Source organism: Plectropomus leopardus, chromosome 12 (assembly GCF_026936395.1).
Source record: "Plectropomus leopardus strain MGB_pleo_1.0 chromosome 12, ASM2693639v1, whole genome shotgun sequence".
NCBI lineage: Eukaryota > Metazoa > Chordata > Actinopteri > Perciformes > Serranidae > Plectropomus > Plectropomus leopardus.
This window is the reverse complement of record NC_142187.1, coordinates 28613943-28640561: the sequence shown is the minus strand read 5'-3', so window position 1 is coordinate 28640561 and position 26619 is coordinate 28613943. Positions and strand designations below refer to the sequence as shown.

Below are 26619 nucleotides of genomic sequence, written 5' to 3'. Positions count from 1 at the left end.
TGGCAGCTGTCAAATACAGTAATAGTGAGAAAAGATAATGTGCTGAAGGTGTTCACAAGTATAGCCCCTGAATGAGAAGCACAAAAAGGTCTTGGATTGTTAGATTTTCTAACAAAAACTTGAGACAGAAAATGTTTCGAACAGTGCAGGGGGAAGAAATGAATTTTTTTTTTATAAATCTTAAGTCATGTGTCCTTGTACATAGGGCTGCTACTTTTTCATTTTCAGTTAATCTGCCAATGATTTTTTTGAAAAGTAAAAAATGCCAGAATGCAAGGTTATATCTTCACATGTCTCGCTTTGTCCAACAAACTCTCCAAAACCCAAAAATATTTAGTTTCCTATCATGTACGACAAAGAACATCAAAGCATCAGAGCATCAAATCCTTATTTTTGTGTCACAAAAACTGGCAAATGGTCTCCTTTTTTTGCTTATGATTTTACCCTGAAACCACTATATGATTATCAAGGATTATTAATATTCTGTTGATCAACTAGTTGTTTAGTCAACAAATTATTGCAGTTATATTTGTATCTTAAATAATTAAATGCAGGGTCTCTCTCAAACTGAAATACCTGAAGCCCCTTTCCCACTTATTACTAATATCTGGCTTTTGTATTTTATGGTAAATGTTAAAATCTGCATGCACTCCTGGAATAAATTAAAATATAATATAATATAAATTAAATATTAGCTTCAAGCTGCAGCATCTCACTAGTATGGTTGTAGAGGAGAAATGAAGCTCTTGTAAATGTAGGACCGAGGTCAGAGGATGTAAAACCACTCTCTGGTTTCTAACCTGATTCCTCCCAGTAACCTGGTTACTGTTTTTATTGTGTTGAATGACATCTTGCCTCTCCTCTGCTGTCAGGTGACCCCTGCACCGTGTCGTCTCAGCTGGAGCTGGAAGAAGCTCTGCGTCTCTACGAAGTCAACAAAGACTCGGAGCTCATTATCCACGGTGAGCCTTACTGCTTTTCACACAAGCTGTATTTATAACATAACTAGATTTCAATATAAATAAAACACTGCCGGAGTTTCACAGGGAAAAGGCCCGCACTCATCTACCAAACAAATAAAGCAAATGGTGATGTTAAAAAAATACATACTAGAACCACAAAATGTCTCCGTACTGCTCATCCAAAGTGTCCTAAAGCCCCAGCGTGCCAAGTTGTTTTGATAAATGTTACTGACACCATGTTTTTTAGCCCCGTGGTTCCAATAGTGCAGGAGCCATGCTCATGTATGCAAGCACCCACAAGACCAACAAAAGCTCGCAGTATCTTCATGCCAGTGTTTACATGCTACCAGAAAGTGTTTTGTGGACTATAAAACTTCACTCTACTTTCCATCGGCATTAGGGTGAGTAAAAAAATGACTCAATTTTCATTTTTGGGTGAACTATCCCTTTAAGTCCAAAGTTAGCTGAGGAACCCACTATTCTCAGAGCGCCCCTGGTAGTTCTGGGAATACAAAATATGTAGGAAATCTGATCAACACAGTCCAACAATAGTGCAAAACAGACATTTAGATGTGGTTTACTTCGGCAGCTGTTTATTTGCCTGAAAATGGTTTGAGTGGGATTCTTGTCTTTTTCTGGCGTTATGTGGGGCCACAAAAATGTAGAGCACACATTTAGATTTGGTTCACCACAAATCCAAAAATCTCTGCGTTTGATGGCAACCTTATGCTGTTTGTTTTTAGGTTCTTTTTTTTTTAAGTCTCTCTGTGCATTTACATGTCTGACTAAATCTAGAAAAACAGACGGCTAGATACTGTACACAACAAAGAGACATCAAACGCACGGTTAATGCCGCACTGACCTGTGAAAACAACATTACTTCCGCTGTTGACGTCTGTCTGTGGGCCCTTGAGCGACTTCACATCCTCGTCTGAGCTCAGCCTTCTTGACAAATAGTTGTACAACTTCATAAGTCTAGAGGTCAGGGCTTACTCAGACGCAGGGTGGGGGAGGGGGGTCATACATGTGGAGCCATATGGAACATTTGATTGACAGGCTTTGTGTGTATTTAAGGATGTAACCTGGGGCTAGAGGGGACGGGCGCTGTGCGGTTAATGTAAAGTTTTAATCAAATCAGAGGTGAGGGGTCAAGAGTACAGTGGATGCCGGCAAGACAGCAGAAGATGAGCAGAGGAGGGAGGGTGAAGGGGAGGATGTGACGGTGCCGCGGGGGGTTGCCAGGTCTGCTCGTTAACGAGCTTGTCGACTGTAGCCCACGCCTCGTCTCTGACTCACACTGCCCCGGTTTAGCTGGAAATCTCTCTCACACACACAGTCTTCATCGTCTTCTTAAAGATTGTCTTTTCCAACTTCACTGTATGTTTCACACACACAAACAAGGTTGCACCGTCATAAAAACAAAATGAGTGAATTTCAAAATGAATCGCTCGAGGCGTCAGGTTTGCTACAGGAAGCGATGTTTTCCCGAGGATGGAGTTCTAGCAGGAGAAGTGAAATGCACAATTTTTTTGCAAACTGCTGGCAACAGACACCTAAGTGTCGAAGTACAAACAGCACATTTGTGCACTGTAACGAGCACTCTAAATGTATGATCCGAATATGTGGAAAACCTGCTGTTCACGATGGTCAAAAGTAGAGTTTGTACTGGATGTAGGGTATACCGGGATATGAAAGTTGATGATTGTCATCCCATGTACATTTGCGTATCTATGCTATCGAGAGAGAAAAAAAAGCACCAGACGGAGAATCTCACCTTTATTTTTATTTATTAATTTTACATTATTTTCAAATCTGAGACTTCTTACACATACTTCCATTAAAAAAATATTTCAGGTCTTAATTATAGTTACAAAACATTCATTCATTCCTTTAAAGGTCATTCTGACCGCTAATAATTCTGTAATTTGATGACACTGAAACCGTGATATTTTCTTAGATGGTTATACTATTGCAACCCTTGTCAAAAGTATTATTGTTTAAGACGATGCAGTCTCCAGTAGTTACATACATACAGTAGGGGTGGGAATCACCAGAGGCTCCACAATATGACATTATCATGATACTGTACTCACGATACCATATTATTGCAATTTTAAATATTTTGCAATATGCTGAGGATTTCAATAAGATAAATTGTGATTTATTAATTATATAATTTATAAATATATATTTTAATCTGATAGATATGTCCCAAAAGTCAAACTCTGTCAGCATCTGTTTTCTCCAGTGAGATAATGTTTTCAGTCTGTTCATCTCATTTCATTTTGTCATTTTTATTGCAGCGTGTATCTATTGGACTGATGATCTGAATAATGAGCATTGCTTCCTTTATTGCTGACATCTACCTGGTGCTGGTTGTTTTATTTATAGCAACAATTTACTTGTAATTTACTTACAGGTGTATAAGGTGATGAAGCTTTCGTAGTGCAAAATGATATAACCGTTTCTAAAGACAGGACAGAGAACTTCTCTCCGCTCATAAAAATAAAAAATCAGCAGCAGAGGTCATATTTCAGCACTGCTAGGTGCATATACAGGAAACACTGCCGTCATGGTGAGAAGAAATGAAATGTTCTCAGCAGCATATAAACACCTTCACAGTAATGCTGTCAGCCTCTCCTCCTTTAGATGAAATAGACTTTTAATGTAACTGTAACTGTTTGTTTTGCTCTGCAGTGTTCCCGTGTGTACCAGAGAAACCTGGCATGCCTTGTCCGGGAGAAGACAGTGAGTAAAACAAATTTCCCTCATAGTTTTACCTTATTTGCAGGGGCTCTAAAGAAACCCACTACATTTAATTTCCATTAAAAAAAAACATTTTAACAAATTCTTTCACTCAGGAGAATTTTATAATAGAAATGGTTCACTCAAATTATTAAGAATCAAAAAGACTTTTGAGTTTGTGAAACAGTGTCCATAAATAAAAAGCCTGTGCTTGTGCATCACCCTTTGTGCACCTAAAAAAAAGAAAACTCTGCATGCATGAGAAATTCAAGTTTGCAAATGTGTAAAAAATATTTGTATCTGTGGAAAAAAATTGAGTGAGGTGAGAGAAAAATCTTTTTTACACATCAGACCACAGATTAAAAGTCGAAAACTGTGTGAAACTTAAAAGTTCCCACAGTGTACGTGACACTGAACACACCCTAAACTCATAAATATGAATTTTGAAAAGAACAGGGCTAAAAGTGAAGCTTCAATCCTTGCATGTATAACTTCAGTGTCAACAGTGGAACCTAGAGGCCTGTAAAATGTAATACATCCACAGCCTTTAAAAACCATCCATTTATGAATAGTTTTACAAGCTCAAAATCTTATTGATCCTTATCTAAGTCCATATAAACTTTATTAACCACCCACAATTCAAATCTGTGCTGTGTAAAACCTTCATAAAATGCTGTTTGATTGTTGACTTTGGCCTTAATTTGGCTGAGCAGCAGTAAAATGAAATAATTTCCTAATGTTGGAGAAAATAACAGTTCAGAAGAAAGATTGAGGCTCTTAAGAGTCAAATTTTTCTACACTTATACACAAATGCACAGACAGGTAAAGCAGCCTTTTCCTCTTTTCACAGAGTCTATATATCGACGTGGAGCTCGCCGCTGGAGGAAGCTTTACTACGCCAGTGGTCACGCCTTTCAGGCCAAACGCTTTAACAGGGTGAGACACGACACTGAATTTTTTTTTATACAGGGTTCCCGCAGTCATGAAACACCTGGAAGAGTCATGGAAGTTTTGGAAAAGTCATGGATTTTTCTTGTGTATAATGTCATTGTAATGATAATCTTTTGTGGATAACCTTCCGCATAATTTAACACACCGACAAATTAATTTTCTGCAGCTGTCGATGTAACAGAGCTCTAATATGCGCTCATGTAGGACAACATTTTGTTTGCTATCACGTGTGTTTAGTCCTTCTGCGTTCGTTTTTCCGTTCCTGTATGCCTGCTAGCTAAAATTATGTTTGAAAATAATTTAAATAAGTTTGAATTTAATATCTTTTATAGAAAAAAAGTATGGCAAGTTGTGCAAGAAAAAAAATGTCATTATGGGTCCTTCAAAAATCATGGAAAAGTTTGGAAATTTTGTCCATAAAAATGTGTGTGGATTTGTTAATAGCAATGTAAGGCCCTTCACTCTGTACTTAACGTATTTAACATTATCATTGTTGAATTATATTTGGGGAATATCTGCTTTGTCAGTCAAACACATCTTAACACATTAGTTAGTGAATGTGTAGTTAAAGGAGAGAGACATCCACAGTCCTGAAGTGATTTGTCGTGATTTGATGTATTGATTGATGGAGTAAGTGGCGACACAGAGTGATGTGATTGAAACCGGCGGGGCGTCATGTGTCACACAGCCTCTGTAGCGTCTCCTTGAATATAATGTGTGCTTGCTAAGAATACATTAGGGAGTGCTGCACTGGGTCAAGACACTAGGTGGAGGTGATTGTAAGAAAATCAGGCGCGCTTCAAGGTTAAGGCAAACAGTCACATAAGAAAAAGATGCAATGACTGGTCCATGGTAAATCCTGGTGGTCTAAAAGACATCTGAGGCACACTGATTTTGGTTAAAAAAAAATAATTTATTCCCACACATATAGACTAGGCTTAGGTGGTATGTTATGCTTCATACCTTCCTGAAATGTTAACTTTAGTTTTATGGTATATGACAACGTAAACACTTTGTGCCACACCCTCCAAACAGCGAGTGAGCTACTTATTTTCAACTTTTCAGACTAATAAATACACAATAGAAACCCACAAAATGTTAAGAAAAGTAATATTCTCTAACCAATTTTCCTTAATAAACAAAGAAATACAACTGTACACCTGTTGAATTCCATTTTATCTTGGTCAAGGAAAACTGACAAGGCTTAATTGCCTCATTATCTATCATAAAAAACACGTCATTCAAACTTGACAAAGAAAATAAAGCTCCCCCAAAGCACCTTGATTACTCTTGCTAATTATCTAATTAGTATGTCTGCTGTTCCAACACTCACCAGCTCCGGTTTGGTCGAAATATATCCTTAATTTACCAAGTTAAAAACATGCCGTCATTCACCACGTTCTCTCTCTGCTGCTTCTGTGCACTACATGCAATAAGTTTAATAGAAAGAAGAGAGCCCAAGCCTTGTATAGTCTAGCATTTTCAACTTCAGACAGTTTAATCGGGCTATAAAATACATCAGAAAAGGACACACACTAAAGAAAGAAATACAAGGAAAATAATGACAAGAAACTTAATATATATTTTGACTGATTTACATGTGTAGAAGCAAAAAAAACCAAACAAAACAAAAGCAACAGTAAAATTTAAAAATAATTGTTATATACTATGTGAGATTCCTATCTAAATTTTAAATCCCATTTCAATTCATCAACCAAAATTGCATGTTATCGTGCACATAATATAGAAGACGTGAGACCTCTTGTGAGCCAGCAAGATGCTGTGATGCTTTTTTTTTTTTCAGTCGACTTGCATCGCTCGATATACTGGCCTTATTGAATGAGTGTTGGTTTTTAGCTCATCTGAGCTTTCCTTGCACAAAGGCGGCTGTATAGATAAAATAAGTTCATTAAGTCATTCATTAAGTTTGTCTGTCAAACCTGCACATGGAAATATATAAAATAATAATCAGATGTGCTTATTTGTTTGTGATGGTGATGTTTCAGCGAGCCCACTGTGCCATCTGTACAGACCGGATCTGGGGTCTGGGGAGACAAGGCTACAAATGCATCAACTGCAAACTGCTGGTGCACAAGAAGTGCCATAAACTGGTCACAGTGGAGTGTGGCCGAGCGATGATCCAGGTGAGGCCTGTGACAGACGACATACTCATTCGCTTGATGGAGTAAAGTGGATTGCTACCATCAGTGACTCACACACATACTTAAAGTATATATTCTGTTGTTCATTGCCAATTATACTGAATGACAAATGTTGTTGCCTAGGAACCAATCATGCCCGGCCCACCATCGAGTCAATTAGACCAAACTGAACAGCCAGGTAACACACACACACACACTCACATGAGAACACACACAAGTGTTTACTAATGGTCTTCAGAAGTCAGCAGAGTTGTTGTTATGATCAATTAATTGTTGGTTTAATTGTTTTTCATGAGGTTAATTAACTTTAACGGAAATGTAGAATATCATTAGACTTTTCCTTAAAGAATACACAAGCTGAGCTCAGGGGTCTGTTCGTATTAGCATATCAGTGACCACCCAGACTACGAGTCGGATCAGCTGCATCTGGGGTTTACCTACAGCAGCAGACTTAAGTCCAGTCAGGTGGCTGCGAGGCTGACTGGAATAAGAGGGCTTAGGGTCGTTGTTTTTGTTATTAATGAGGCAGCTGAAACTCCTTACACCATAGATACTCACTCACAGGCCACCTGGGAATTTGAGACGCAAATGTCTTTGTTTAAGTCTGGTTTGAAATATGTTGATTATTATGACTTAAAGGGACAGTTTACCATCAAATTCAAAATAAATGTTTTTCCTCCTACCCGAACCCTTTGAAACCTGGGTTGACATCACTCTTGTTGCACCGCATTCAGACGCCTTTCACGAGTTTTTAAACCTTTTAGCCCTGAGCAAAGCTCAGCTCGTCTTAGTAAGTTGGTTTGTTTTCTTTTTAAAAAAATGAGTAAACAGGCAATGAGTAACTTGTAAAGAAATGTCCTGCAAATTTCAGGAAATTAATGGATTTAGATTTTTTTTTAAAGCAAGGGAATTTTTTTCAGAGAACTGTATTTCAAATCATCATAGAAATCTATTTATTATTATATACTTAATGTGCAGAATATTAGAATTTTTAATCATTTTTTACAGGCCATATCAATGCAGTTTAGTTTTTACTTGTCCCTTTTGTTAATTATGTTGTTTTGATTTTTCAAAAATTAATTTTCAGTACATTTTCTTGTACTTTTTACTAATATCTTGCTAATTTTATAGGTAATTTCTCTTAAGTTGCTCATTGTCTTCTATCCATGTTTTTGCAAGAAATCAAGCCCATCTACCCAGGTTTCACAGGGTTAAGTGGGATTTATTAATCTACATTGTTTTGGTGTGTGTTGGAAATATCAGCCGTAGAGATGTCTGCCTTCTCTACAATATAACAGAACTAGATGGCGCTCTGCTTGTGGTGCTCAAAGGGCCAAAAAGATGCGATAACATTATGAAATCTCAACAGCAATGTCTCATTCTAGAAATCTAACCCAACTACTCAGGATAATCCACAGACCTTATTCTGAGCGGTCTCATGTAGGAACTATTTTCTTGCTGCTAAACTAAACCCGCCAACCAAATCAGCATGTAACAGCTCAGCTGAGGAGGACGCCATTAATGTCTCACGCTGTCAAGAGCCTCTCGTTCATGAGGTGCATGCTTCGTTCAGCGCTGATGTAAGGGTGGTGGATGAAGTTCAGTAGGAAAAAAAAATCCAACATGAAACTGCTCACAGCAAGGTTTGCGCATTATCTTGAGTGGGCAGGTCATGGTTTTTGGAAAGAGACATGAATGTTAGGTTTTTTGGCGCTTTTAACAGCACAAGTTGAGTGCCATCAAGTTCCATTATATTGGATAGAAGTCAGACATCTCTACGGGTGATATCTCCAACACTCAAAACAACTAAAATGGCACTACAGGTAAGAGGAAAGTGTGTACTTTTGAGGTGAACTGTCCCTTTACATGATCACAAGTGCAAAATAAAGTTACTCTTGTTTTGTTGTATTGCTGAACAAGTGGATAGAAACGGGTGTTTTCTATCGAAGAGAGAAGCGACTGCGGGACTGTGAACAAAGCGTGTGACTGTCTCTCACCTACTCTCTCTCCTCCTTCTCTCATCTCTCCTACATTATTTTTCCTCTCCTGCCTCCCCCTCGCCTTCTGTCTGTCTGTCACTTTCTCCTCTCTCTCTCAGGCGCTCCAAAAAACTCCACTGAAAGCTTGACTTACGAATTACGCGAGAAAGAGGTGAGAGAGAAAATCTTTTCAAACACTGTTGATGTGTGACTCATAGTCTGTCAATCTGTCATGTTTTCTGTATGGATGTGTGCGTGTGTGTGTGTGTGTGTGGGTGGGTGTGTGTGTGTGTGTGTGTGTGTGTGTGTGCGTGTGTGTGTGTGTGTGTGGGTGGGTGTGTATTGTGAGTGAGAAATTAGTTTTGCAAGAGGGAAGAAAAAAAATCACCTGTAATTGTTTGTTTTTCTTGCTTATTTTGCCATTGTGTACATTTGGGTGATCCTTCTTCCACCTGCTGTGCATGTGTGATATAGAGCGCATGCAGACGTAGGCACCCTCGCAGTGCTGTGAGTATTGATTTCCTCTGGTGGAGCTAATAAAGTAACCTTTTATCACAGCTCTTAACACCCGAGGCTGATTAATGGCCCGGGATGTAGTTTGGGGTTGGAGGCGTGGGGAGTGGGGTGGTTGAACAGAGCAGGGAGCTGAAGACGGATAAAAAATGGATCAAGTTGGACACAGATAGACGGAGATAAAAGAGGGCAAGCCAAATGATCTTATCTGCGGTTCCGTATCTGACTCTGGGGATGGGGGGTGTGACGTAAAGCGGAGTTAGATGGATAGGTAGTGGGAACGGTTCACTACAGAGGAGATTACAGGAGAGAAGAGAGGAGAGGGGAAGATAGGCGAGGAAATGGTGAGGGTGGTAATCAGGTTTATACAGGAGTGGGACTAATATGGGGAGCACTTAATCTGATGGTGGCGGCGTGATGGTGGTTAATGCAGACAAGAAACTCATTACTGAGATTTACTTTTTATAAAGAGGTGCAGTTTCACATGCAAACCACCCAAAGGAAATCACCCTCGTGCACTAACTAAATCACCAGGGCCCAGTTGTGCAGAAGAAATTTGATCTGATATCGGATATGGGATTGGATCAGATCTTGAACATGGGTTGTTCAGAATAAAAATAAATAAATAAATCTGAAATCGGATCTGATCATGTAATCCAGTCTTGGTTTTGATGCATATCAAACCTTCAGTTTGTGTTGTTCAAGACATTTTGTAGGATTAGGATACCTTTGATTAAAAAAAAATCAGGATTATCATGATTCCAGCAGAAGGATGGATTCAGGATGGATTTCACAAAAAAATGTTATAAAACTGGTTGTTTAAATATACATATACACCTTTCCATCTATCCATTTATCATATATAATTTGTGTATTTATTTGCACATTATTTGTTTAACCGTTACAGTGATAAAATAGATTAATTACACATTAGAAAACCTATTAAGTCAAGTTAAAAGAGTATTTTGTTCCCATAAAATAATTCCTAAAATAGCGATTAAAAGGGGGTATGCCATATCTTATAATTCACGATAATACTGTTATGATTTTTAATATAACCAGAAAAATTCATATTGTGATATTCCAAGATTGTTACTTGTTGCGTTATGCACGATATTATGTAACATAGTATTTTTCTGTATTTTGTCCGATCATCAAGAATATCACTATCGTAGAATGCCCGGAAATATTGTAATAGTATTTTAGGGTCATATCACCCACCCTTAGCTATCAATATTGAACAACAATGATTTAAAGTTAGAAGAACAAAGATTTTTGTTTCCTTCTTGTTGTTGATAAACCAGTATGAAGTAAAATGGATTAACTGATCCTGGATAACAAAACATGGGATTTTCAAACCTGGGACCATTCTGATGCAGATTAATTTTTTTTGAACAACTGGGCGCAGCTCATTCAATAGTTCATTGAAAAGTTGAGAAAAGATTGATTGACTGAAATGTTGCATGCCAAACTGACCTTGTGTTTATCACATTATGTTGTGTGTAGCGCGATGTGTCGAGCATGCCCTCTTACTCTGTCTTACCTGCCCGTCAGGCGGTGAGCAGTGAGGACCCGGTGAAATCGCCTTCCAGCCTCGGCCTGGCAGACTTCGATCTGCTCAGGGTGATCGGCCGAGGCAGCTACGCCAAGGTGCTGCTGGTGCAGCTGAAGAAGACGGAGCGCATCTACGCCATGAAGGTGGTGAAAAAAGAGCTGGTCAATGACGACGAGGTAAACAGCGCACATCAAAGTCGAAATGTTTCACTCGTGCACTCTGACACCGAGAATCAGTGGGTTTTGATTAAAGGGGACCTGTTTCTGTCATACTGTATATGTGACGTTACAATGTCGGATGTTTGTAATAAACGCGGCCAAAGTTTCAAATGATAGGAAACAGACTGATTGTGACGGATTTCTTCAAATGGTCATCTGCTCCAGGAATGCTGCTGCAAGTGCACAACACAATCTACAGTCTACACATGCAACTACACGCTAACGTCAGGAGTAGGGTTTGACCGATTACTGGGGCCAATTATCTGTATCGGCGTTGTATTTTTACGATCGCAGATAAAATTAATTAATTAAAAAGTGCAAAGAAAGTTCCAGCATGGGAGAAACTTTTACTTTGTAAAATCTCAGGGAGCTACTTTTATTTATTCATTTTTTAATTTCACCTGACTTCACAAAGAAAACATACTTATTATCTTAAAATTCATTTCTGCTGATATATCCCCCTAAATCCTATACACTGGACCTTTAAAGCATGTTAACATGTTTGAGCAGAAACCCAAAATACTAGTATAGACCTGAAAATGAGCTGAACAGGTCCCCTTTAAAGTGAAACCCTTTATGGAGTTAGGATTGAATGGGTTTTGATAGCCGTTTTCAGTTCGGCAGCCAACGAATCCCTTATCGAATCTCTCATTAACGATCTCTCTTAGATATTCTCTTTTGCCTCTTTCTCACACTGCAGGGGTCTACAAGGAAAAAAAAACTGGTGAGGTATACAAACACGTGCTAACTCAGTGACACAGTTGTTAACAAGACTGACTTACTGAACACAGCGGAAAAGCCTTAAACCATAACTTAAACTGTGGACGGATTATGACTCAACCGATCCAAAGTGTGAGTTACAAACAAAGTCAACAAAACAACAGTGAAATGCAAAATTTGCATAAGCTTAGTCACAAGTCTGACGCTTAATGTTTTCCCTCGCAGCAAAAAATGAGTCATGGCAGGCTTAATGAATATAAAAGAGCAGTAACAAAATAAAAAACTAAAGTAGACACAAAAGATTTGATAAGGGATTCAAAAGCATTCTGATTCAATAACCAGATTTGGATTCACATTCGGTAAAATGCTCTAAAAGTCCATCAACGTAATTTTTGGTTTGTTTCTTTTGTTTCCATTTACTGTGAGTAGGACTGCTTCTTTTGTATCTATGCATGCAGTTTGACGGTGTTTTAAAGACTGAATTTAGCATGAACTGGCTCAAGATCAAAGACATAAATCTACCCAGCTGTCGTTTTCTTGTACTGAGGTTAAAAGTTAATGTACAAATTAATTTGAACTATTTATTTATTATTATATTATTATGGAATATTTGAACTATTCCCATTGTTGCCGTTTCAGGCAAATGAAAATACGACATGATGTGGGTGTGTCTGGCTACATCTCACAATTACCTTAATGACTGATTCATTACTCAGTTATTTTCTCAGTTGTTTGAATGTTTATACTATATTATATGTGACAAAATATTTGAAAATTTATTTTTAAAACTCTTTAAACGTCTTGTTTTGTCCAGTCAAAAGTCCAAAGTATGACTTTATTCTATTTACAATGAAAAAGAGAAAGCTGCAAATTCTCACATTGGAGAGGCTGAATCTGAGAATCATTTGTTTGCTTTCTTTTTTGAACAGCTTATTATTCATCAATTATGAAATATTTGATAATGTTGATCAACTTATTAATTAATGAACTAATCACTTCAGCATCTCATGTAATCTTGCTTCTTTTTTAATAGTCAAACAAGTGACTTAATACATTACATGCATACATTACAGCTTCTAGACCAGTCATCCTCTTTTGAGGAGTCTATGTTTGATAGCTACTTACAAAGGAAAAATATGCAATATCTAAAAAGTGAAATTGTGTCTTTCAGTCTGTCCAGTTTAACAATAACAATACAAATCTATCTATTAGGGGTTTAACATGAACAAAATCACTGTTTTGGAGAGTTCAGTACTGCAGAAAATGGGTCAATTCTTTTAATGCATTTTGAAAAGTCCTAACTGGTCGTGATGATGACGAGCAAACATCACATTGTTTCAGTGTTTCCCAGTGAAGATGTCCTAACCTGCTCCGTGCGTAAGCGACCAGTCTAAGCCAGTGATAGTCAGCTTACAGCCTGTGGCCTGCCAACCATTTTCTAATTCACAATAAAAAGTAAAGTGGTATAATTGTGATATAATTGTTTGTGTACCTCCAGTATACATAAGGTGCCAGAGTGCATAAAATGGCATCAAAATAGAGCTTGTTTAGCAAAAAAGAAAAAAGTGACAGGGGATGATCCCCCGCAAGCCCCGGACAGAGGTCCTAGCTAAGCCCATAATATCCTAAAATCTGAGAAACATCCTGAAATCCAAGAAACTTCCTAAAATCCGAGAAATGTCCTGAAGTCCTGGAAGTGTCCTAAAATCCTAGAAATGCTATGAAATCCTAGAACCATTCTGAAGTCCTCGAAACATCCTAAAATCGGAGAAATGTCCTTAAATCTTCGAGACATCCTGAAAATCCAGGAAATGTTCTAAAATTTAAGAAATTACCTAAAGTCCTAGACACATCCAAGACCTGGAAATGACCTAAAATCGTAGATATGTTATAAAATACTGCACCGGACCGTGACCCCCTTACTATGACGGTTCAGTACAAATACACAAACTTTTACAGCCCTCTGACGCTCTGAAATGTTAGAAGGTTAGTAAATAGTGAAGCCATCAGTCTCCTGTCACTGCCGTGTATAATTAATGCAATTATCACAATCATAATTAATGCTGTTAGCACGGTTAATAAGAGCTGCTACTCAAAACTCAACAAACATTTGTCTCGTGTTATTGAACAGCCGTCTTGTGTATCTTGTGTGAAACACTGAGTTAAGTCGACGGACCTTTTCAAGCCATCAGTCCTTTTAAGAAGATGTAGATAAACCATCATGTCATCAGAAATTGATCTCAGCGTACACGTGTAGCGGCACAGTCACAGGCAGTCGGAGTAGTTAGCCTTGATTAGACGCACTTAGTGTGATTGACAAACTGACAAGTGCCTTTCGATCAATGGTGAAGTGTTCTGGTGTCCCTGCCCTGTCAGCGCGAGCCGCATCCGTGTCCAGACATATTATCATTCGGCCATCGATAGAGACCTGCTTCTACCGGCTCAGCCCTTTATCTGCCGCGGCCCGCCCGGGTCTCTGTCCGCGCAGGAGGGTCGATCAAACGCTCTGCCTATTCAGCTTTTATTAGTTCAAGCATACCGTGTCAGAGTGGTCTCTGATTTACTCTGGGGGTGTGTCTCTGTGTGTTTCTCTTCCAGGACATCGACTGGGTCCAAACAGAAAAGCACGTTTTCGAGCAGGCGTCTAATCATCCTTTCCTGGTCGGCCTCCACTCGTGTTTTCAGACAGAAAGCAGGTGAGAGCGTCTCTTCTGTTGGAGTCGCACGGTTCATTCTGCAACGTGCAGCACAACATTAACTTTCTACAACTTCTAAAATCCTAATTTGGAAGTACCGAAACTAGATAAATCTAAAGAAAACGAAATACTCCTTTTTAAAAAAATGTTGGATGGATTTTTCTTTATCCCAGAAAAAAAGGGTACAGAACATGTATATTTGTCTTCATCCCCCGAACACTCTGCCCACCCACCCAAAGGATTACAGGTTACAAAATACATTCAGGTGAGGGAGGGAAAACAGCATACTTCATCAAATAATTGTATTAATTACTCAAACAAATAAAAAAATATAAAAAAGAGAGGGGGCAAAAAAAGAAACAAAAGAAGAGAGAACCCCCCCCAATAAATAAATAAATAAAATATTTAAAATGTAATAATAATAATAATAACAACAACAACAAACATGAAGAGGAAGAAGAAGAAATAAAATAAAAAAAAGTAAAACAAACAAAGTAAAACAGCTCTCTGCTTTACTCAACATTTATAGGTACCAACTTATTCTTTATTCTAGCAAACACAACAATCCCAAAACGGTCTTCATATATAAAGGTTTCAGAGGACCTTTTGAGTGTGTATTTGATTTTTTTTGGCTTTAAGAAATACATAACATCAGGAATAGACGGGGACGGGGGGGGGCACATTTCTTCCAGTTTACAGTGTTCTTTATACGAAGCTCAGTATAGCTGATCGATACCGATCATTAAGATCTGATTGGTACGTCCTTAGTTAGAAGCTAATCGACAAAATAGATTCTTAGGTCCTCTTAAAGGGAAACAGCAGTTTTGTATGATGTATTTAAGTTCAAAAAAAGAAAGAAACTGTAACATTTTCTCTTCTTTTCTACAGACTGTTCTTTGTTATTGAATATGTGAACGGTGGAGATCTCATGTTCCACATGCAAAGACAAAGGAAACTCCCAGAAGAACACGCCAGGTAGAGTCGCACTTTTTGTCTCATTAAAATGAGAGAGATTGATTTTGTTTCAAGTCTTTCGGTGCTCATATGTGATAATGAAAACACCTGAATGTCTCTGTCAGATTCTACTCAGCAGAGATCAGTCTGGCACTTAACTACCTCCACGAGCGGGGAATCATCTACAGAGATCTGAAGCTGGACAACGTGCTGCTGGACTCTGAGGGACACATCAAACTTACAGACTACGGCATGTGCAAGGTGGGCTTTGCGGTTTAATGTGTATGAAAAGCGGTGGCTCTAATGACGCCACGATGCTAAATGATAAAAGCACCTGCAAAGCTCCAGTGTCGGTTTAACGGCCCTCTGACATGATCTCATAGCTGGTGATCTTTTTGTTTTTGCAGGAGGGCTTGAGACCAGGTGATACAACAAGCACTTTCTGTGGTACCCCTAATTACATCGCTCCTGAAATACTCAGAGGAGAGGATTACGGTGAGAATTACAATACGCAAGCACTCAGTAGAAATGCTACAATTTCATTTGCTGTGATACAGTACAGGAGGCATTATCCAGTAATGTCTGGGTTTAGGATTAAATTAGCATGCACACTATAAAACAAAAAATAGGAAATTAAGACAAAAAAAGCTGAAAATTAGAAAAATATAAAAATAATTTTAAAATATCTATAAAAAAAATAAGCAGAACTTACAAAGCACTGCTGCAAAAAAATAATAAATACATTTTAAAAAATGAAAAAATAAAATAAAAAAATAAGATGAACCTTGCAAGCATCTCTGTGGGGATGGGGGCGCTGTAGCAGAATGTTGACAGTAAAAAAACAAAAAAAACCTCATCAGCTGAGTATAAAATTATACTAAAAAATCGCTTAATGTGCATGAAACAGAATCCTTGTTGGATTCACTGTTATAATTAAATCCACCACGTTACCGTACATAATCCATTTTACTGCTTCACACAACTTGGAAACTAGCTCAGTGTGCTTTTATACGTGAAGACAAACTGTTTAGTTTATCTGATGAATAACATAATTAAGTCTAATTTAATTACACATGTGCTGCTGGTTTTTTCGAGGGCGCCGCCTGCACAGCCAGCGACCAATTATAATTACTTTGAGATTGATTTATTAAGTGTGCAACAACAACAACAGAATAAAAAAGAGGCATAACAAGAGTCAACAGAAGAGGCATGTTCACGTAACTTTCTTTCTTGGGTGAGGAGTTTACACGAAGCAATCCATATTAAACTATTTGATTTCCCATATCTATCAGCATATTATCGCCGCATATTATATTTTTATTATTCTGAGACAAATCTCTTACCAAACCTTTTGTCTCTCTTCACTATTTTCATGTGTCGTGATGCTAATTTCAGGTGAAAAATATAACAGTTTTAACATATCACTGTGTGTATTTCAGGATACTGCCGTTCAGCTCTAATTGGCTCGTTCTGAAAAAAATGTTAAGTATGAGATTTGATGTCAAGGGGTGAAAGCATGCAAAAACACTGGTATGCTTTCACGGTGGGAGTGGTTGCTATAGTAACCCCAAAATACTGTTATGCTTTGTGCCAGTATTTGAAATATATGAGTTAAAGATACCTTGAACCTGGAGATAATGAGAATTATGCTTGAACATGCATGAACATTGTTATAAATGTGATTCGATACCTTGTTTTGTTTGCTCTGTTAATGAGATTCCAGCGCACTTTTCACACACAGCTGTGTTTCTGTTTGGGGGTTAAAATGTGTGTGTGTGTGTGTGTGTGTGTGTGTGTGTGTGTGTGTGTGTGTGTGTGTGTGTGTGTGTGTGTGTGTGTGTGTGTCTGTGTGTCTGTGTCTGTGTGTGTCTGTGTCTGTGTCTCTCGATGTTCTTTTCTTGTTGCAACATTCAATGTGTGTGTTTGTGTTTGTGTGTGTTCAGGGTTCAGTGTCGACTGGTGGGCGCTGGGCGTGCTGATGTTTGAGATGATGGCGGGCCGGTCGCCCTTCGACATCGTCGGGAGCTCTGACAACCCAGACCAGAACACAGAAGACTACCTCTTCCAAGGTAACACACACACACACACACACACACACACACACACACACACACACACACACAGTAAAGGATTTTCCCCTGCGGTGATCAAGGCTGGCTCAATATGTGGTATCACTGCCATTTTTTGTTATTTTTTCAAATAACTTAATTTATCCTGATTGTATTGTGTTTTAAATAAGCTTTACTGTCAGGCTGTTGGCTATGTTGTTGCTTTTGCTTTTTAAGTGACAACAATGAAGACAAATTAAATAGTCGTTCATGTTGTGTATTTTTCAGCTGAGGCGCTTTAGTTGCGTCAGGCTGCTATGAATCTGAATGTCGGCGGAGGCAAAAGTCTGGAATTTTGTTTGACAAACCGATATGATAACACATGATGTGTCCAGGGACCATTAGGAATTTGAATGATAAATGGTGTAATTTTTGGTGATTTTTAAAGAAAACATGTCTTCCAATCCCTCATCTGGAAGGCATGTTTTCTTTAAAACTCTCCAAATATTACACCATTAATCATTCAAATATTTTTGAATGTTTTTTTTTTTTAAAAAAGCCGAGATGTTTTCTTTAAAAAAGAATACCCAAAAATCTTTTTAGAACAAAAAGTGTGGTTTTGTTTTCATTGGTAATATAATTATGTAGTTCCAATCCTGCTTTAAATTCTTTTTTTTTTTTTAGATAACATAATGGTATGGTAATTAAACAGAACTGATAAGAAGTATCAGGGGACGTTTCAGAAAATTGTATTGTCTTTAAAATTTGCCTCCAAGTCATTGAAATGTTATTGTAAAATTGTGTATGAGCCCTGTCCATTCTTGTTGTTTTTCAGTGATGTGGAGTTTGATATTTGTGGCCCCTCCTCCGCTGTTACCGGCGGGGTAAAAAGTGGCAGTAATGAGCGGCTGCAGTCTTTTGCCTGAAGTTACATTTTTTTTAAGTCTAGGAAATAAGAAAGAAACGCCCTCAGTGCAGAATAGACAGTAACTCCACGATGCTCCCGTGAAATAAAGAAACATGAACAGAGCAGTTGTGGCGGTTCCTTGCCATCCCTTGCTGTTGGCTTTTCAATACTGTAATACCGTGGTTATCATGATAGCCCTACACACACACACACACACACACACACACACACACGTACGTGCACATGCTGCTAAAGTTTATAACCTGAGGGAAAAAAGCACCATGGAATCATGTCACACCTTTGTATTGACACCTTTGCAGTAGCCCCTCCACCCGGCACCAGGCACACGCCATCTGTTACAGAGAAACGTGTGAATGCATGTCGTTATTTCATTGAAAATACTGTTTCAAAACATGTCAGTGTTTTCTTAAAGCTGCCAGAAAAGCGTTGGATTGACGGGAATTAAAATGCGACTGAAATATTATTTGATGACGGCTTCATCAGAGGGCCTCGACACTTCGTCGAAAGGCTTCCGTGCATTATGTTCAACACGAGTAGACTCGACAGGACTGAACTCGTAACTGCAGCAGGGTCAGTGCCGTCTTCTGTCATCCTAGCCTCCAGGGACCGTCCGTCTCACTCCTCTCTCCCCTCTCTTTTCCTCTCACCTCCTGCAGTAATATTGGAAAAACAGATCAGAATCCCCCGCTCGTTGTCAGTCAAAGCCGCCAGCGTCCTCAAGGGATTCCTCAACAAGGTAAGAAAGGGTCAGACATGTCGGGATCAATCGTAAAACAGTGTTCTCCCCTGAGAATTACATTATTATGGCTTTAGTGGGAGCCACTGCCATCCCTCACGTCCTTCCACCCCCATCACTCTGTGGCTCTTATACCTCTTCATCTATCTGTATTTCCCCCTTCACCAAAATCCTCTCCTCATTTCCACCTTTCTTGCACATTCTCTCCTTTCTCACCCTCTCTACCTTTCTTGCCCGTCATCTGACTTTTCGTCTGCCATCATCTCACACCGTCTCTCACCCTTCTTTCGCCCTCGCTCCCACAGGATCCCAAGGAGCGTCTAGGCTGCCACCCTCAGACAGGCTTTGCCGACATCATGGGCCATCCATTCTTCCGAAACGTCGACTGGGACCTTGTGAGTTTTTTAAATCTTCTCTTCTACTTTTCTTGAGTTCGTTGGCATAATCACGATATTAATCATAATTTCAAATGAAGGTGCCAGTGCATGCCCGGTTGCTAAATAGGTCAAAATCAATCCATATATCGATCGCAGGGAGAAGGAAAAACAGAAAGCTGCTGCGAGACAGCAGAAGGTCAAATCCAAGTGCACGGGGTCACCCTCTCTCTCTCTGCTGCCCTGCAGGCGTAGAAGCTCTGTCAAAGCTGAGGGTTATTAGTGATGCCATGAGACTCGTGTCCTGTTGAGCAGGCAGAGAGACAGGGCTGAGAAACAAACAGCAGAGGACAGACAGCAGCAGACAGCCAGACTAACGGACTGACCAAGACAGGAAGTCAGAGATGGAAAAGAAATGAGTGGAGATGGATCACTGACTGACAGGACAGGAGAGCAGATACTGTAGAGGTGAAGTGTCACAGGTGAACATTTCATTTCATTTGTCTGAAGGAGAAATCAATCAAGCCATCAGATTGTGAAACAACTTTCTATCGTCATAAGGAAGCCATTAATAAATGTATTATTAGAATGGAAACTGACACATTTTTGCTTTAAAGCAAAATTATATAGCTTTTCCACCTAAAAAAAAATAGCAGTTTGAAAGCTGATCTAAAAGTACACTAACTTTCAGCAGGGAGAATGGCATCCTCCCAAATCCCACAGAGCACTTGGCTCTCTTACAAGAAGTACATACGGCTTTACAGCAAGTTATGTCTCAGACTCGCATAAAATAAATCAATAAATCCATCTTATGGCAAAAAGTTGTCTCGTAAGTTTGGAACCTTGTAAACCAAATCTCAACTACCATGTAAGAAATGACCCTCTCTAATGTAGCTCCTCATCCTATAGACATCATAGGACAGAATAGCATAAAATAAAATAGAAATACTTTATTAATCCCGTGAGGGAAATTGTTTTGTTGCAGCAGCAAATAAGAGAGCAGCAACTGAATGAAATATTTGTTAAAAAAGGCAAAAATGCAAATATGCAAATATATAAATGCAAATATATAAAGGAAGGCACTTGACCTAGAATAAAATAAAATAACAATATTAATCATAATAGAGATAGAGGATGTACAGAGAACAAAGAAACAAACAAAAAGCCAAGAAGATTAAAAAGAGCAATAAAAATGAAAAAAAAGGTGCAAATAAGTGTGCAAAAGATGGATGTGCACGTGAGTCCAGTGCAGCACAGAGGGGAGCTCTCTCATGTAAACGGTCCACATTGCACAGTTGATGCTAGCAGAGTCTTATTTGCACAATATTACTGTTTGGCCTCTCACGGCGTCTTTGCCGGCTCCACGTCCCTCAGCTTGTCAACAAATACACATTGTGTTTGAGGATGCGGCGTAGCAGTGCTGTGTGTGTTTTACCGCAGTGGTTCGGCCATAATGTGGCTTTAACCTGACATAAATTACATGCTGATTGTACAATGTAGCGGCTGTAGAGTAATGATATTATTAGCTTCTGCGTGGTTCCCTGTAAACACCTGCAGTCGTGTGTGACAGATTGTTTGTCTCTGTGCCTTCCCTGGTGAACCGGCATCAGGGCTGTGCAATATATGGATATTATATCAATATCATGATATGAGACTAGATATCGCCTTAAATTTTGGACATCGTAATCTCATGAGTGTTGTTTTTTACTAACCAGGCTGCTCTAGCTCACTTAGTCATTATATCCACTTTCCTGATTACTAAAATCTCATTGTGTAAATATTTAGTGAAAGCACTAATAGTCAGCCCTGCGCTGTTGTCATAATGTGAATATCGAGTTATCTGGCCAAAAATATTTCACACTTGATTTTCTCATTTCATTTATTTATTCACACCATTAAAAACAGTAACAGAAAACAGGTCAGAAAGAAGACAGAAATGTGCCAGAGACGACAGTAAAGTGCAGGAGCTGAAAGGAGTGCTCGTAACTTCAGTGTATAACATAAATACACACTTCATTTTGCTGTCATTTGTCGTGTGCGCTGTGTCACGGTGGGCGGGCGCAGATTGGAGGAGAGACGGGGAGTAATGGAGCTGATGACGGCTGCACTTTGCATTGCTTTGCATGAAACTTTTGCCAGTTGAAACATTTGTGTGACGTAAAACAAAGGATTGGATCTGGCTCAATGTAGCCGATCCTGATCATTTAAAAAATGCCCTGATAGAGATCAAATTAGGTCATCCCTAATTTTGGTCCTTTTTATAAAGACCTTTGTGTGATGTAAATGAAAAGGACTCGACTATATTGAGCTTCTCAGAATCACTAATAGGAATTTCACTAAACATTAAACTCAGACTAAAAATACTCAGTGATTAATGAAGCGTCCTGTTCTCAGTGTCAGCGACGAGTAAAAGTCATTTAGGAGTGAACGACATTCCTGTTCGATGACAGAACTGTAAAATTAAACAAATATCTAATCGTTTTTCTCAGTTTTTGTGGCGTGCTGTGACATTCAAAAAAAAGATGACAGGCTGATCTAAATAACATTTTTATAAAAGGTTGAAACTACAAATGATTTTCCCTATTTATTAAACTGTGACACATTTGAGAAGCTGGAACCAGCAAACGTTTAACTGTTCGGCTTAAAAAACGACAATGAATGAATTATCGAAATAGTTGGCTGTTAATTTTCTGTAGACTGACTCATCGACTTAACGCTTCAACACAGATTTTATGACAGAAAAATTTAATACATAATTTTTCTTTGCCAGTTGCAGACCGTATGTAAATGCTACAAATTAAATGTAATTTTTGTCGCAGGACTGAACCAGTTGAATATAATATTGTGCAACATATTACTCTGATAAGCTAGAAACACGTTTAAAAATACATAAATAAAAGAAAAACAGGTGTTTTGGTGTTTGCATTTAACAGTTATAATTATTATTTTTGTATAATTCAAAGTGAGAGAAATTAAATTTACTAAATTTGCACCCTGCAGCTATTGTTTTTGTTTTTCCTCTATGAACTCAGCTGAACCGACAGCTTTATTGTTCAGTCCCAAATTTAAACCCTCTGATATCATCAGATGATTAAGTGAACGACTAATTTCTGTGGACAACACAGTTTCCAAGTTTGTATAATTTTTATTTTTATTTTAAATACTTAATAATTTACTCTGTTTTTATTCTCTTTTACATTTCCATTTATTAACAATATAGTTTTTTTTTTATTCTTTGTTATGAATCAATTCAGCAATTTTATGCTAGTAGTATTTTATGCATTATAAGATTGAAATGTGGTTTTACTGCATTGAAAATTCAAATCATGTTACTGTGGGAGGAAAAAAAAGTTTCTTTGCACCTTTATGTAAATACGCCTTTAAAGAAAAAGGAGCGTACTTCTGAAACTCTGCCCGTGCGTAAATGATCAGGCACGCTTTAAACTCGTCAGGTGGACAGAAATGACCTTTACGAGTGAACAGACAGACAGACGGACAGTCAGACAGACAGCTCGCCAGGGATCAACATGACCCCTTTTTCCCTGTTTGGTCTGGAGCAGGGACCCACCGGCCGGTCACAGTGTCTGGAGGGATCAGCTTACACCCCTCCCACTTCCTCTCTCTCTCTCTCTCACACACACACACACGCACGCACACACACACACTAACCTGAAAGTTCGCCCTGCAGTGCAGTTGTCGGCCTGCAGGGGGAGCGTGGTTGCGTGCCAGTTGAGAGACGGATGAAGGACTGAGAGTTTCCTCCACACTGTGATAATCTGAGGCGCTGACTTTGAGTGCGTCATCAAGGTTTTAGTCACAGTTTTAAACGGCACAATGGGCCTCAGCTGGAGTGTTTATCAGTGGAGAGAAATCTGTGGTGGGATGATTTTAGTGACCTTATTCAGCTCGTTTCCCATAAATGATAGACCCAGCTCCAAAATAACGTTTGAACCATCACTATGGGACTGCAATACACAGTTTATTTTCTCAATCCATAAATGATTTAGTGATTAGAAATGTCAAAGAAAAAGGTCAAACCAGAGCCTAATACGATGCCTTCAGAGTGCTCGTTCTGTCTGACCCACAGTTCAAAATAAACGATATTTCATTGACTTAAATAAAACACAGCAAATCCTCAAAGCTAAGAAGCCGGAGCCAGAAAAATGTTTGTCTCTGGAAAATAACTGAAATTGTCCATCGATTATGAAAGCACCTGCAGATAAATTTTCTTTCGGTCAACAACTGTCATTATTACTTCTGGGTTTAGATATTCGGAGAGTGATCACGTGTTTTTATTGTCAGTAAAGACAATGAATGAATTAATTAAACACGTAAGTGAAAACGAAAGTAATTACAGGTGCAAGTAAATGCACCAGCATTATTTTTAATGTGATAAATGTAATCGCAAGTAGCCGAGGTGTAAGTGGGATGGTACACATCGTGTTTGAGGCAAACGCCTCTCTGTCGATTCAATCAGTTCACCAGTTCGTGAACGCTTCTTCTCCCAACTTCTAGCTGGGCAAGTCGAGGTTTCCAAATATAAAATCAGTAAACAATGAGGACAGACGGGACAGAATGAGCAGGAAATAATCTGACGACCTTCATGTTCGTTTAACTCTGTTCAAACTGGAAAAATGAACAAATAGATGAATATTGTTATTGAACAGCCAAATCCGTTTTGACCGACGTAACGGTCGGTCGGAGTCGGTCGCAGTTCTGATGAAGTGATTCTGTGTCGCTGTTTCAGCTGGAGCATAAGCAGGTGGTGCCTCCTTTCAAGCCCAACATCTCAGGGGAATTTGGACTGGACAACTTCGACGCCCAGTTCACCAACGAGCCCATCCAGCTCACGCCTGATGACGAGTGAGTCCCAAATTAATTATCTCGCTGTCACTTTATCAGAATTAACGTAACATGTAATTTTCACTATTTATCAGGGTTCCCACGGTCATTGAAGACCTGGAAAAGTTTTGGAAAAGTCATGGTATTTTTGTTGCGTGTTATGAAATTGTTAGAGTAATCTTCAGTGGTTAACCTTCCACATAATGTAACCTGGCGGCAATTTAATTTTTCTGAAGCTATTGACATTAAGTAGATCTAATGTGCGTCGATATGTCACGTTTTGTTTACCATCATGTACGTTTATTTTTTTCTGCGATCCATCTCTCCCTTCATGTACGCCAGCTAGCTGAAATTACGTTTAAATATATTTTGTGTCTGTACCGCAAGATTTTTTTTAAAATTACGGGTCCTTGAAAAGTCATGGAAAAACTAATCTGTTAAAATGTGAAGCCTGTATTATAAAACATCATAATTTCTATAATTGATGCCAATTTTCTTTCCTTCGTCGCAGCGATGTGGTCAAGAAGATCGACCAGTCTGAGTTTGAAGGATTCGAGTACATCAACCCACTCCTGATGTCAGCGGAGGAGTGTGTGTGAGGGGACACGGCATCTGTGCCCACACACACACCAACCACTCACACACACACTCTCATGCACGTGTTACGTGGCGTCTCAGTGTCTTCAAGCTGCATGGTTACGAGACAACCCGGGCGACATCAACCTTCTGTTCGAGGGCCGCACATGCACCGTAGAACGCTTATTTGCCAAAACCAGTCTCACACTCTGCCATTTATAACCACTTGCCCTTAAGCCTACCTTCTTTCTTAATTATTTTTATATCATGTAAATCTGCACTGATATCGATTTTTCTCATCGGGGCCTCTTTATCGGTAGCCGACGAGGCTACAAAGTTCTTCCAAGGTTGCTGTACATCGGGGGCGGCGGGTGAGGCTCGGCCCCCGACAGATGAACTGAACATCCTCTCCTTCCAGCTGGTGGAGCGTTTTCAATGCATATTTTATTTGTATATATATGATTCTACTATAAATGTTAGACAAGGCCTTTTTAGCTTCAAGCCACAGACGGACAAAACTGACAACTCAAATCATCGGAAAGTCATTTTGGATTTGTCGCCCCTTCTGTAGAGAAAAGCATAACACTAACAAAAGGTTAAAAAATCTATATATTTTTCTCATGTTTTATTTAACAACATCATTATATATGTTGTTCTAATGTCTTCTAAATGTCCAGCCTGATAAAAAAAAAGGTTCAGGCGTCGTTGTTTAGACGAATACGCAACATCTGGACGGTGTCTGCTTCAAGTCCCTTCGCCGCAGAATGAGGAATACAGCAGAAACCACCCGACACTAACAAAGAGTTAATACTCAAACTGTGAAAACAATAAAGAGCTCGCTATGCAGGGATTGAGCTGGAAGAGAAGCACATCTAAAAACGCTAGAGCACAGCTTAGATTTTACTGTGCAGACCATCCATGAAACAAACAGGACCAAAAAACATTTTTCTGAAAAATGTCTGGCTGGTACGAAATCGAAGGTACAGTGAACATAAAGATGTGCTGTCCCGAGTCATAGAATTTATATATTCAGATTTCTTTTGCTCATTTTTTTTAATACTATGCCTTTCTGAAACATCGTCTGTCATCTTTTTTTTTGTACTTTCTCCATTCCACGTCTTTCATCGTAAATCAAAAGTGATTGTTGAAACGAGAGTTCGGTCAGAAGTTCAAAGCCACGACGCAGACTGCAGACTGTGCGCTCCGTTTTTTCCACATCGACCATAACCTGAATGAGATATTTTGTAAAACCGAAGCATATCGAGGCTCTGAAGAGCCGCTCTCTCCCCTGACTGTAACGACACTAAGCGATGGCGCATGAACCTCCAGACTCTCGTCCACTCGAAGCTTCTCTCTACTCTGAAAACGTTAACGGGCTCACGTGGTGACCGGAGGAACTTGTTCATCTGTTGCACGTTACTTTAGCTTTTTTTTGTTACTTTTTTTGTCAATCAGATTAAATTTTGATTTTTTTTTTTATCACTACATTGATTCCAAAATGTTACTGGGTGAACCTGATGGAAACACTATTTGTTGTATTTGTTGTGTTTTGGGGATGTTTACCACCCAGAGGACTCTGCTGACGTTTATTATTATTAGTGTGCAAAGAAAAAAACACAGACGGTAAAATAAACATTTTATTTCTCTCCTTGTGGTAATA

The 26619-nt window shown here is 38.9% G+C and overlaps 1 protein-coding gene across 1 annotated transcript in view; it reads left to right on the top strand.

Moving 5' to 3' along the window:
- Positions 1-26619, top strand: part of prkci (protein kinase C, iota) — a 41733-nt gene extending 15114 nt beyond the window's left edge. The window contains exons 3-18 of the mRNA XM_042497331.2: positions 873-962; positions 3660-3710; positions 4558-4643; positions 6665-6802; positions 6944-6998; positions 8919-8971; positions 10867-11043; positions 14404-14501; positions 15390-15476; positions 15581-15716; positions 15863-15950; positions 17399-17524; positions 19088-19167; positions 19473-19562; positions 24289-24404; positions 24895-26619. Coding sequence (XP_042353265.1) covers positions 873-962; positions 3660-3710; positions 4558-4643; positions 6665-6802; positions 6944-6998; positions 8919-8971; positions 10867-11043; positions 14404-14501; positions 15390-15476; positions 15581-15716; positions 15863-15950; positions 17399-17524; positions 19088-19167; positions 19473-19562; positions 24289-24404; positions 24895-24982 — 1559 coding nt within the window. The 3' untranslated portion in view covers positions 24983-26619. The remainder of the gene's footprint in view (positions 1-872; positions 963-3659; positions 3711-4557; positions 4644-6664; positions 6803-6943; positions 6999-8918; positions 8972-10866; positions 11044-14403; positions 14502-15389; positions 15477-15580; positions 15717-15862; positions 15951-17398; positions 17525-19087; positions 19168-19472; positions 19563-24288; positions 24405-24894) is intronic.